Below are 12,554 nucleotides of genomic sequence, written 5' to 3'. Positions count from 1 at the left end.
CTCTAACTGAAAAATAGCTGTACAAGAAATTTTGCATGTGCATCTATCGATTTCAAAATCAGTAATGCTGTATTTTTTACGGCAAATACATTTGCAACTGACTACAGGCTGCACTGGGTCAAAAGAGCGTTAATGTTCAAGATGTTTTACAATTTCATTTTGAAATAAAATGTAAAATAGACTGCCAATAGCAATAAATAAAACATTTACAAAAAGCTGAGACCCTGGACCACAAATCTGTCATAAGAGTCAATATTGTTGAAATTGAGATTCATACATCATCAGAAAGCTGAATAAATTAGGTGTATGCTTTGTTAGTTGTATCTCAGCCAAATAACCGCTTGTTAAGTGTGACGTCACGTGAAGCGCTTCCGGGTCAAAGCGCTCTATTCAACTGAATGGGGAGACTCATGAAATGGTAATAATAAACGTTTACAAAGCGATTTAAGGCTTTCGAAAATCACGATCACAGTATATATGTCCATGCCTAATATCCAATGGCCAGAAAGTGATTCATTTTTTTATAAATTGTTAAATTTTTGGTATTTGTAATGCAGCAAGCCCAGAGATTGTTGTGTACAGTATGATTTTATATAAAATTAACTTTAATGTGTGATAGGAATAAAATGTGTTCATAAACGAATGATTACTCCACTTAAATGAATGGTGGCTTGGACCCGGAAACAGTATTACATACGTCAAAAACACGTCACCACTTAAAAAGCAGATAGTCATATACTATTTGAAAATCTAAAATGGAGGATGTAAAAAAATATTGAAATATTCAGAAAAATCACCTCTAAATTTTATTCCTAGCAATGCATATTACTAATTAAATTTCAATTTTGATACATTTACAGAAGGACATTTACAAAAATTTGGTAGATGATCGCCATCGACTAACAGTTTATAAAGTGTTAGTTACTATTAGTTATTACTATTAACATAGCTATTTATTTTATATAGTGTAAAACCTCATATTGGTAAAGCACTAAGGGTCTTAACTCACCTTGTAAAGTTCATTAACTTTGTCTTGACAGCTGATATAGGACTCGTAATCTGCAAACACCTTGAACCTTAAAGAGACGAACAGAAGTCAGAAAACTCTTAAAGATGCAAAAATACTCAAAACATTCGAGACGTGCATGTAAATGCATTATTATTAGTAGTAGTAGATTAAAATAATAAAAACAAGTTCAAGTTTTTTTGACAAAAAAATACAAATAAAAAAAAATATATCACAATTCCTGACGAGCCCCCAATAAATGTTACAACCTCTCTGATTATGACTGCTGCTTCCTCTTTAGTGTCAAACAATCAGAAATCATGTGCCTTTTCTTGTGACAGTAAAACCATTCACGTTCCTCTTTGTTATGAGGTGGGCTAGTTTTCAAATGTGTGGTGTGAGAAAGCTTGTGATTTTTCAGGACGTACTGACATAAAAACATTTTTGTGGGTTAACACACATTCATCTGCGAGTACAGCCGCGTGTGCCAACAAAGTCACTACCTGTTCATTTAGGTACAAAACCCAAGCATTCTGACAAACATCCCTTAACGAGCGTTAATGTTACTGGAAGAATTTAAGTTTCAAAATCTATAGCCTTGCTAGCAGTGCAGTACTTGGCAAATAGTAGATATTTTTCTTTTGCAAATTCAACAAACATGTGTGCATATCTCTTTTTGTACTTTCTAAAATGCTGTCTAAGTTTCTGGAACCAATTCATACCAATCCATACCAATTCACCAATTCAGTGGCATGGACATTAAGGTCTGCAAATGACTTTACATACTAAGCATTTTATATGCAAGTAAGTTTTCAAAAAGGCTTTTAAACCATGTCAATTTGGGAAAAATTGTTCCATTGACAGTTTTTAGTGGATAAGATAATTAACCCTTTTGACATGACGTCCAGTTTTTGAACCAAAAAAATGGGACTTTAAACAGTCTATTGCTTTGTGTTGCTGTCTTTACTGCAGATGAAGTTGGTATGTACTTGTCAGTATTTGTCAAATAAAGATTTCAGATGTTTACATGTGTGCTAAACATTTTTTTTATGTCAGATTTATTTTATTTATTTATTTTGTGTGTGTACTAAAGAATAAGTAATAAATAAAACTGGGGGTGTTTACTGTGGTTGTTTACAGTGGACAGCTGATTCACAAACACATTCATATTATTTACATTTTCTATACAGGTATTTTATTCATGAACATAAAACATTTATGTCTCTAATATTCCAATTAAATGGAATAACAATGTTGTATAGGACTCCAACTATGCAAACAAAATCAATACAAAAATTTACATTTGCAAAAATAACACTTCAAGAAGACGGCATTTTAATTCAGTATTATTAGATTATGAATTTATTTGTAATTAAAAGGTAGTACAGATATCAAATTAAATCCACCCAAAAGGTAGCGGCAGGACATAATTCATTCATTCAAATGAAGAAACTGAACAAAACATTAATAGATCAGTAAATAATAAATGATGAAATTGGTTGCATTTATATACATGCTTATGGGAAAATAAATAGATTTAATTAAAAAATTTTACTCATGCTGGAACATTTACATATAACAATTTAATATAAATTTATATTCAGAGCAGCATTAAAGTAAAAATAAATCCATTCATTTTGGATAAAAAAAAGGGAAAAGGTTGCAAACATATGCTTTCCTCGACAACCAATAGCTTATTCCTATTCTTAATAACTTAATAAATCTTTTTCAAACTCAGAAAGCAGTTCAGTATTGAAAGAGAAACATTTAGACACATGCCCAAAACCAAGAATAAATCAGATCAGTGCAATGTTAATATTCTTATTTGTAAATTTCCCTAAGAAGTCTTCATTCATTTAAAGGTAAACTGGAACTAAAATACACTGCGCTGCCGATAGCGGGAGGCGAAGTGACGTCATTGTGAAAAGGGTTTATTACTCTGTGCAGATTATAACCCCAAAAATGTAAATATTAAATAGGTCAATCTCACTAAATGTTTATGTAAATCAGCATAAAATGTACACAAAAATACAGATCAAACAGGACACATTCTAACATACAAAAAAAGCCACTCACCTGTCATGATCCATGAGCATGTTGACAACATCTTTGAAGAGCTCAGGCTCTTTGGGACTGAAGAATCCAGTGCTGATTTGATCCATCACCAGTTTCAGTTCAGGCAGACGCTCATAATATTCCCTGGCATTATATCTGTCACAAACAGAGCCGTTACTGTGGACTAAATGTCACTAAACTATTAAAACAGAGTTCAGTAACTGAAAAAATAAGCTGAAACGAAATAAAACAAATATGTAAAGAATAAAAATCAGCAACAATTACTTTAGTTTATTAGCTAACAGGAAATACATCAGCACAATCAGCAAACTACTGATGCCTGATCTCCTCTCCTCATCCTCCATTAAATGATACATCCTTTACCATCACTCTTATCCTGTAGATATCATTCGCTCTCTCACCCTTTCTTGTCCATGTCCTCCACATCCTGGACTCTCATGCCGAAGATGAACAGGTTTTCTTCTCCAGCTTCCTCTGCCATCTCCACATTAGCGCCGTCCATCGTGCCGATGGTCAGAGCGCCGTTCAGCATGAACTTCATGTTTCCAGTGCCGGAGGCTTCGGTTCCTGCAGTGGAGATCTGCTCAGACAGGTCAGCGGCGGGAACCACTGGGGGAAAAATTGACAAATCACATATTCTATAACAGGTACAGTATGCAGCAGAGATCACAAAAAAGCCACATGACCAATCACAACACACGCGCGCCCGCGCGCACACACCTTGCAGTGTGCAATATTGCCAAAAATGACATCCAGGACCATTTTAGATCATGAAAATGTGGTGTATCTTGGCTGGGTAAAGAACAGTATCTTTACGTTTCAAGGATTGGCTGTTTGCACTGATGTCCCACCTTCATGTGCACACGCTTATGAACTCAGAATCAAAGGCAGAGAGATAAATTCAGAGTATGTCAAGTCACCATCATGGTACAGGCCTCAGATCTGTTTGTGTGTTAACTCACCCTTCTCTGCTAAAGAGACTCTGTAGTTCTCCAGGAAAATGACTTTGAGTCGGTCTCCAACCACCGGATCGTGGTTGACCACTTCTCCCACTGACGTGATCAGCTTTATGATCATCTTGGCCATGTGGTAGCCTGGGGCTGCCTGCATCACGACAGAAATTAAAACAGATTCAGTAAACTCTTTAGACGTCTTCACAATTTGGTTTTGTTGATTTGTTTGGCGCAGACCACTCTGGGTCACAAAGCGTTTACACATTCACACAGGCTTTTTAGAGACATCTATTTGGTTCTATTTATGGTGTTGATTCTGTCTTTGGCAGCCATAAACATATAACAATTGTATAGTGGTGTGGGGGGCGTGGATGATATAAGCAATAAAATGCTATTCTTATACATATGTAAGAAAGGAAACGTCAAATATTTTACAATATAATCAATTTGAGCTGAGAATTGGTCACGCAGAACCTTAGCACAAGTGGAGACGCTATTGTTGTTTTGACCCTTCTTTTCAATTGATTTGCAGTAAAATCAGATCAGTAAAATCCAGGAAAACAAAGCTTGAAGTCCGCTGAGCTGTTTGTTGGAGTTTTGAAAAAGTGTAACCTTTTACATTCTTTTTATGCCCAAGCACAATAACTTTCAAAAATATCAATGATTTTAGAAGAGCCAAAGATATGTTTTAATAAAACAGTGTTTTTTTCTCCAAAATTCCAATAAAGTTTTGTAATATTTTAAGATTACTGGTTGAGAAACACCGTTTTAAAACACATCAATCTACACTTAAATGCAATTATGGCAGTTAATAATAATGATCATTTTAAAAGTATTATTTTTTAATAGAATTAAAAACAATTCACCAACCTTTCCTCCAATCATCACTGTCCTGGGAACAAACTTCTTGTTGGGTTCTTTCTTTATGCCTAAAATGCAGAATTAAAAATTTTAAATCATTCATTCATTTTCCTTAGGCTTAGTCCCTTTATTCATCAGGGGTCACCATAGTGAAATGAACTTATCCAGAATGTTTTACAATGCCAACTTATCCTGCATATGTTTTACAAAACATCCATACACACTTACACATTATGGCCAATTTAGTTTATTTAATTAATCTATAGCGCGTGTCTTTGGACTGTGGGGAAAACTGGAGCACACGGAGGAAACCCACGTCAACATTGGGAGAACATGCAAACTCTACATAGAAATAACCTATGTGTGGGATGGATGGATGGACGGACAGACAGATAGACAGGAATAGAATTACATAATTTCCAGATAAACTAAAAAAAATTAACTTGATGGGAAAACCCAAGAGAGATAGCTATGGAAGTGAGCCATTCAAGACAATCAGTAAAAGAAAAGAAAAAAATTATAATCCATACATGTTGTGTATGTACTGTATAGTCAGTTCCTCTGTCCTCAGGCAGATGGCAGCATTCAGCCATTAATCTCCTCATCTATGCCTACTGTGTGTGCGCGAGTGTGTGTGCGCATGTGTGGTCTTACGGTTATATAGAGTGATGATGTGAAGGCAGTTCAGTAATTGTCTCTTGTACTCATGGATTCTTTTGACCTGGATGTCAAAGATGGACTCTGGATTTATCTTGACATTGTATTCGTTCTCCAGATATGCTGCAAATTTCTGCTTGTTTTCCTAAAATGTACAATAACAACAAAAAAGTTTAACATGAAGTCAAAAATTTCACCATAAATACAAAAAACAAAGACAGTTGTTCATTTTCCTAAAAAAAAGGAATGAAATGTATGTTTAACCTGTTTAACTTTGGCCACGTCCCGAATGAACATTTCATCATTGATGAAGTCCAGCAGTTTTCTAAGCTGGAAAAGATCCGTCAGGAAGTCCTCACCAATTTTCTGAAAGAAAAACAAGTACAAAGCAGTGAGGGACAGAAGAAAAATATACAGTATATATGATTGGAATAAAGGATATTAAAATAAATTATTATAAAATAAGTTAAATAGGTACAATAAATGTGTTTTTAACAACTTAAAATAAAACACATTATTGCATTAGGAAAAAAAAAATAATACAAAAAAACTAAGTTAAATAAAGTGTAAAAATATATATAAATAAATATATATAAAATATAATAAACAAACCAAACCAAAACAAACCAAACGAAAACAAAACACCTATAATTGGTTAAGAAGGTCACCTCAGCGATGATATCTGCCAGGCCGGGGTTGCAGAGCAGCAGCCATCGGCGAGGTGTGATACCATTTGTCTTGTTTTGAAACTTCTCTGGCTCAATGTCACAAAAGTCCTTAAATCTGAAACCAGTTAAAAAATAATATTAATTATAATAATTATCTCCAAGTCCAAAAACCTTCACTGAAAACTAGTGCTAATCACCTGAACAGTACACATACAACTTCAAAACGGTTTGTTTCGAAAGCTTCATTTCATCATTACACTATTGTTGTACAGTGACTGATTCTCTGTACTCACACAGTAGTCTTGACAATGTCAGAGTGAATGCGTGCCACACCATTGACAGCGTGAGAACCGACCACACAGAGGTGAGCCATGTTTATCCTCTTTGGGTCGCCCTCCTCGATCAGAGACATCCTGCGCAGACGATCTGTGTCACCTGGGTAAAGCGCAGAGATCCTCTACAAGACACAGACACACCGATACATGATCAAAAAAATGCATCAAACTGCAGAGCTAGATGAGGGTCATGCATCATGTTGAGAAAAATTTTATAAGTTATTATAAAGTCACCATTTTCTCATTGAATGTAGTTTAATATGTGATACAGTATTATTCAAAAGTAACATTCAAATATATTACCTTTTATTCCTTAGGAACATATTTAAGTGTGAAATTAAAAAACATTTATAAATAAAAATGCAATAACACATCAGAGCTTAAATGAACACATGACTGCTCACATATTTCCTTACAGGTCACATTAACTAACACATAAAGATCAGTTTAAACTGTGTAAAGGCATTAATACAACCAAGTTCAAGTTGCTTTATTAGCATGACATTTAATACAGTATTGCCAAAGCATTTTAAATATGTAATAACATCAAAGAAAAAATACAGTAAATAAGAAATAAATAATAAAAAAACAGATAATAAATGTAATAAATATACTAATTATAATAATAATAATAATTAAAAAGTTGAGATTATTTAAATAAGATGCATGAATTTACATTAACCATTTCTTATGGTGTGTAGGATGTATTCATATTTTGCAGCTAGTTTAGATGTCAATTCATCCTCTCCAAATACATGGCAAAGTTTCTCTGAGTCATTTAAATAAAAATATTAATTACTCAATGTTTCGAATTGGGGGGAAAATGTTTCTCTAATTGTGGTGTATTTGGGACAGAAAAGAAAGAAGTGTGTTTCATCCTCTATTTGGTTTGTGTCACGGATTTTTTATGTCTGCCCTTTTCTATTTCCAGGTCATGATCACAGAGGCGATATTTAGAAAGCAGGTGTTTTTTTTTATAGTTTTAATGATAAATAATTTGCCAACTGTGTGTTCTGTTTAGGATGGAATAACATTGAAGTTTAGTTTAGAGGTTGATTTCAGCTTTTAGTTTTTCATCATAATCATATTTTAATGTTTTGTCAGTTATTTATGTTTGTGAAGGTTTTGTTTGGGTTTTTTTCAGTAGTTAAGATACAAGTGTGTTTAGAGGATAAAACACTGTAGGTTTTTCATTGGCCAGAAGGGCTTTATAATGGACAGACTCGGGGTCAGACTGATGCAGGCGCAGCCAGAATTGAACCGCTTGTTTTTGAATCTCCAAGTTCAGCGGATATAAACCCAATTCAGCCCAGCAGGCAATGTTAGAGGTGTTTCTGCGGATATGTAATATATTTTTAGTAATTTCTAATTATGTTCATTCAATTAAACTTTTATTCCAATTTTCTAATTTTAATACTGGTCCCCAAATTTCACTCCCATATAGTAAGATTGGTTTGATAATAGCGCAATATAGTTTATTCCATTTTTTAGTTGGTAACTGTAATTGGCCAAAGCGTGATTTTATGGCATAGAATGCTCTACGAGCCCCCTCGCTCAGGGTCTTGACAGCGAGACTGAAGCCAGCAGAGGTGGAGATCTGAATGCACAGGTAAGAGTAACTGCTACAATGCTCTACAGCAGAGGTCACCAATCTTGGTCCTGAAGGGCCGGTGTCTCTGCAGGGTTTAGCTCTAACTTGCCTCAACACACCTGCCTGAATGTTTCAAGTATTGATTAGCTTGTTCAGGTGTGTTTGATTAGAGTTGGAGCTAAAATCTGCGTGACACTGGCCCTCAAAGAACAAGTTTGGTGACCCCTGCTCTACAGCTTTTCCTCTGTATGTGAACTGATATTTGTGTCCCTGAGATCTGGCCTTCTTCTGGAACACCATAGCTGCATCCGAAACCGCCTACTACTCAGTAGGTACTGCATTTGAATTTAAACTTATGACTCGGCCGTTAGAAAAGTACGTTCTATACAGTATGAATTTGAAAAGTATGAATGGAATTCGGATGTACCACATCCGCCATTTTGTCATGGTCACATGACCTACCTGCGTCAGTTGTGTCGCCTCACTTCCATTCATAAATTCTCTCACAGGGTATTACGGGATAGCGCAGCATGCATGGGATGCGCACTTCAGAATCTCGCCGGATGTAGTAAGTCATCCGGGTACTTCTCGCCTACTGATTTTCGAATCCTATGAATTCGGACATACTACTCGGCTCGCATACTGATTTTAGCGTACTATATAGTATAGAAGTGTGCGGTTTCGGACGCAGCCCATGACTTTGGTTTTGTCCAGGTTGACCGTCAGTTTCTCACAGTACTGCTCCAGCAATCCATTTCTCCCAATATTGCAGGTGTTTGTCCATCTGTAGTTTTAAAGAAAAAGTCATCCTCTCGTTATTTTGAACATTAAATATGATATCCAACCGTTCAGATTTTTAGGGGGTTCGAGTTGTAGCCACTTTCGAGTTGCAGCTTTCTTACTGGTTGCTAGAAGTAATTTTAATAAATACTTGTCTTTTACCATTAAGTTGGTTGCGATATTCCCCAGGTAAATTGTTGTAAAAGAAAAGTCCACATCATCATCAAAAATATTTCATATTGTTGCATTACAACCTGCCAGCGTGACTCAATAGCTGGGCAACTCCAAAATATGTGAAAATGGTTTGCTAATGGTCTTCCCCACATTTCAAACAGCACTGCAACCTGTCCTTCTCCCATGTTTGCATGCATATTAACTTGGGCATTATAAAGTATCTGGTAAGATTCCTCCAGCAAAAATCTCGTCACATTTAGCTGGAAGAAGCGGCCTGTACAGAGCAGATATTCAACCAATCTTCCTCTAAGATTCCCCTTTTAGTCTGTTGTCATTTGTTGTGTGCTCCATGGTGGATTGGATGGAAGAATACAATTTTGAAACAAGCCTCTTACTGTCTTTCTTCTTATAGATGTCAATACCTAAATCAATTAAGTTGGGGAATGGTTCTCCAAACATTTGATCTCAATATTAAAGTAGGTCCTGGTTTGCAGGTACCTAAAGAAATCACATTTGTCCAGACCGTACATATCTGAGGTTTTCTGAATTCTAATTCCACATTTGAGAAAATTAAACTAAAAGTAAAAAAAAAATTTAAAAGAGTCCAATTTAAATCTCAAAACTATGAAGCAGGAAAAATGTTTTCAATATCGATAAACAAGTGTTGTTCTTGATGAATGAGCACCAATATTGTTTGCTGAAAATTCAGCTTTGAGTTCAGTTAAAAAAATTATTACTGTGATTTAAAAAGGCAAACCTTTTTTTTAATTTGCAATAATATACTGTACATGAGAAGAATAGGCTTTTTTAACATGTTGACCAAACACACTTTTGAACAGTAGTGTGTGTTTGTGTATGTGTGTGTCCTTACATCTAGGTGTCTCCGGTTGATCTCGTAGACTATCTGCAGATGTCGTGGCAGAAGCTTCTCGAACATGTAGACAGGCCAGCGCTCTAGAGCCTCAGGCAGCACAGTGTGGTTTGTGTATGCACATGTTTTGGTGGTGATTTCCCATGCCTGCACACACATAAAAAATAACTAAAATCAGAAGTTAGCAAAAACAAAATAATTGATTTGTTTTTTTTTTTTTTAAAGTTTACCAACAGCATGAACACATTTCTTTATATATGCAGCAAGTTAGAAAAAAATAAGTTTTTTTTAGTTTTGTTGTTGTTGAAGTTTTAATTTTGTTGTGTTTTTGTAAATATGTTTGTTTAAATATCTTTCTACAAATGTCTTATTGATTTTAAAAATATATTTTTATTATGGTTTTATAAACAGAAATTTTGTTTTACGTTTTTGCTTATTTTAGTAAATTTTTAAATTACTGATAATAAATTAAACAAAATAACAGTTATTTTTCAGTACATAAGAAATGAAAATTGCACACAAATTAAAATTCACACAAAAAGATATCTTCTATTTTTATTACAATAAACTATTGTAAATATTTTTAAGAATTTTATTATTTATTTTACCAAGTAACATAATTGATAAGTAAATAGAGTATAAATATATGAAAGTATACATAAAGTATATTTTATTTACTTGGCAATAGGGGAACTATAGTTTCAAGTTTAGTCAATATAATTATGTTAATGATTCATTATTTAAATTTAACAAGTATTTTTACAAAATTTAACGAGAAGATTTATTTTAAAGGTTCAATAGGTGATTGCAGTAGGTGATATTTTGTTGTGCTGGTTGAAAGTCTCTTCACATTCCAATAGTAATGATTTAAGTAAATGATCTAAATGTGTTTATATGTATTTTTATATTCTGGGTAAGGCATAAGACTAAAAAATGTTCATCCAATTAAAATTTTTCAGGCTGACAATTCCCATAATTCTGATAAGTAGCCCAAACTGTCTGTCTGTCAATAAATGTAGATTTGTACATCTGTGCAGCCGTTTACAGAGATCTGCCATTTGCACATGCATGCGCGTTCACCTGCACACAAGAGAGAGTGACAGCGGTAAAAACAAATGCTGAATCAAAACTTTAAAATCCTGAATCAATATTGGAGTTAGTTTTGCACGCTGGAGGAAGGATGACACCATGGGATAAGTAGTTCTTTTACACAGGTAATGTTATGTTTTAAAACTATTTTAGTCACGCAAAGCTGATGTAGATTGTGTTGTGTTATGAATGGGTTATATGCACACAAGTGTTGTTCAGCCACTGGAATCTTCTGGCCAAAGATTGATGAGACTATTTCAGTTTTATAAAGGGACCTGTAAGCATCGATATTGTAGATTTTTATTTAGTTTAACAACACCAGTAAATAGCGCTATTCTGCCTAGCCTGCTTTACTGAGCTGAAGTTGCTTTTATGTTCCCATTGGTTCATTTTTGAACAATGAAAGCTTGTGATGAGCTCCCTATATTGTTTACCATGCTACTCTGAATATTCAGTCTAAAATAGCATGCAAGTATGGCTTAGTAATAAGTGTAATTCCTGTACCCTGCTGGCCAACCACTAAGCATACAGTAGTGGCTTTAGGACAATGTGTGAGAGAGTGAGACAAGCGAACCTTATTGAAATATTGCACATTATGACAAGTTTTGCTTGCTACACAAGTGAAAATGTGCTAAATATACTGCAGTGTTTTGTTTGGAATTGTAGTATTATAAAGTTTTCTAACTGGCGAATGACATGAATTAGTGGGTTGTCTGCTGTCATCTTTAAGCTGCACGTTCATGATATCAGAAGGCGTGGCTCTGGACAGCAGGGAAGGGACTGTTTCAAAAATATTATGCTAGTCAGTTAGCATTTTGACAGATCAAATGCTGCAACTTTAACTATAACAAATGAATTTGTATGCTTTTCATTTTAACTTGCTAACTATTTTCAGTAAATTTACAAATAAACCAAATTAATACTGTCTTTCTGACAGTCTAAAAATCCCACCTTCTCCCAGTCCAGGTGCTCAATATCCACCAGGATCCTCATGAGTTCAGGAATGGCCAGAGCTGGATGGGTGTCATTAAGCTGGATCGCCACCTGACAGAGTCATATTCAAATCATTACAACCAAAAAACTAATTTGGAGTATTTTAAGAGTTTACCACACATACAACAACAGCTCCAGCCACATGTATACTATGAATGCAAAACTACCTTCTCATGAAACGTTTCAAAAGAAGTGCGCACAGGATCCCTGCAGCCGAACTTTGAGGATTTGAAGCGTCTGATGATGTCCTGAAGAGTAGCAGCCACTACAAAATACTCCTGCTTTAAACGCAGCTCCTTCCCCTCAAAAAACTAACACACACACATCAGTTAGAAACATATACATCAATACTTTACTTTCTGTCAGTCTTTTATACATACTCACACACACACACATATTCAGGTTGCATAATAATTCTGTGAACAATTGCTCACTGTTTCTCAAGACTCCACATTAGACTCACGGTTTTATACTTCCTCACTGTATTACACATATCTGTG

At 34.8% G+C, this 12,554-nt stretch overlaps 2 protein-coding genes across 2 annotated transcripts in view; both read right to left on the bottom strand.

Annotated features, from left to right (window-relative positions):
* The window catches only part of LOC141378555 (uncharacterized), an 876,211-nt gene that overhangs the window by 284,877 nt on the left and 578,780 nt on the right, over positions 1-12,554 (bottom strand). The window lies entirely within an intron of this gene.
* pygb (phosphorylase, glycogen; brain) overlaps positions 1-12,554 on the bottom strand; it is a 28,550-nt gene that overhangs the window by 2,663 nt on the left and 13,333 nt on the right. The window contains 12 exon segments of the mRNA NM_212809.2: positions 1,010-1,076; positions 3,083-3,217; positions 3,484-3,691; positions 4,045-4,186; positions 4,906-4,964; positions 5,551-5,698; positions 5,818-5,919; positions 6,222-6,336; positions 6,515-6,678; positions 9,973-10,119; positions 12,013-12,105; positions 12,222-12,365. Coding sequence (NP_997974.2) covers positions 1,010-1,076; positions 3,083-3,217; positions 3,484-3,691; positions 4,045-4,186; positions 4,906-4,964; positions 5,551-5,698; positions 5,818-5,919; positions 6,222-6,336; positions 6,515-6,678; positions 9,973-10,119; positions 12,013-12,105; positions 12,222-12,365 — 1,524 coding nt within the window.

This window comes from Danio rerio, chromosome 17, assembly GCF_049306965.1.
Source record: "Danio rerio strain Tuebingen ecotype United States chromosome 17, GRCz12tu, whole genome shotgun sequence".
Taxonomy (NCBI): domain Eukaryota; kingdom Metazoa; phylum Chordata; class Actinopteri; order Cypriniformes; family Danionidae; genus Danio; species Danio rerio.
This window is presented reverse-complemented; position numbering and strand designations above follow the sequence as displayed.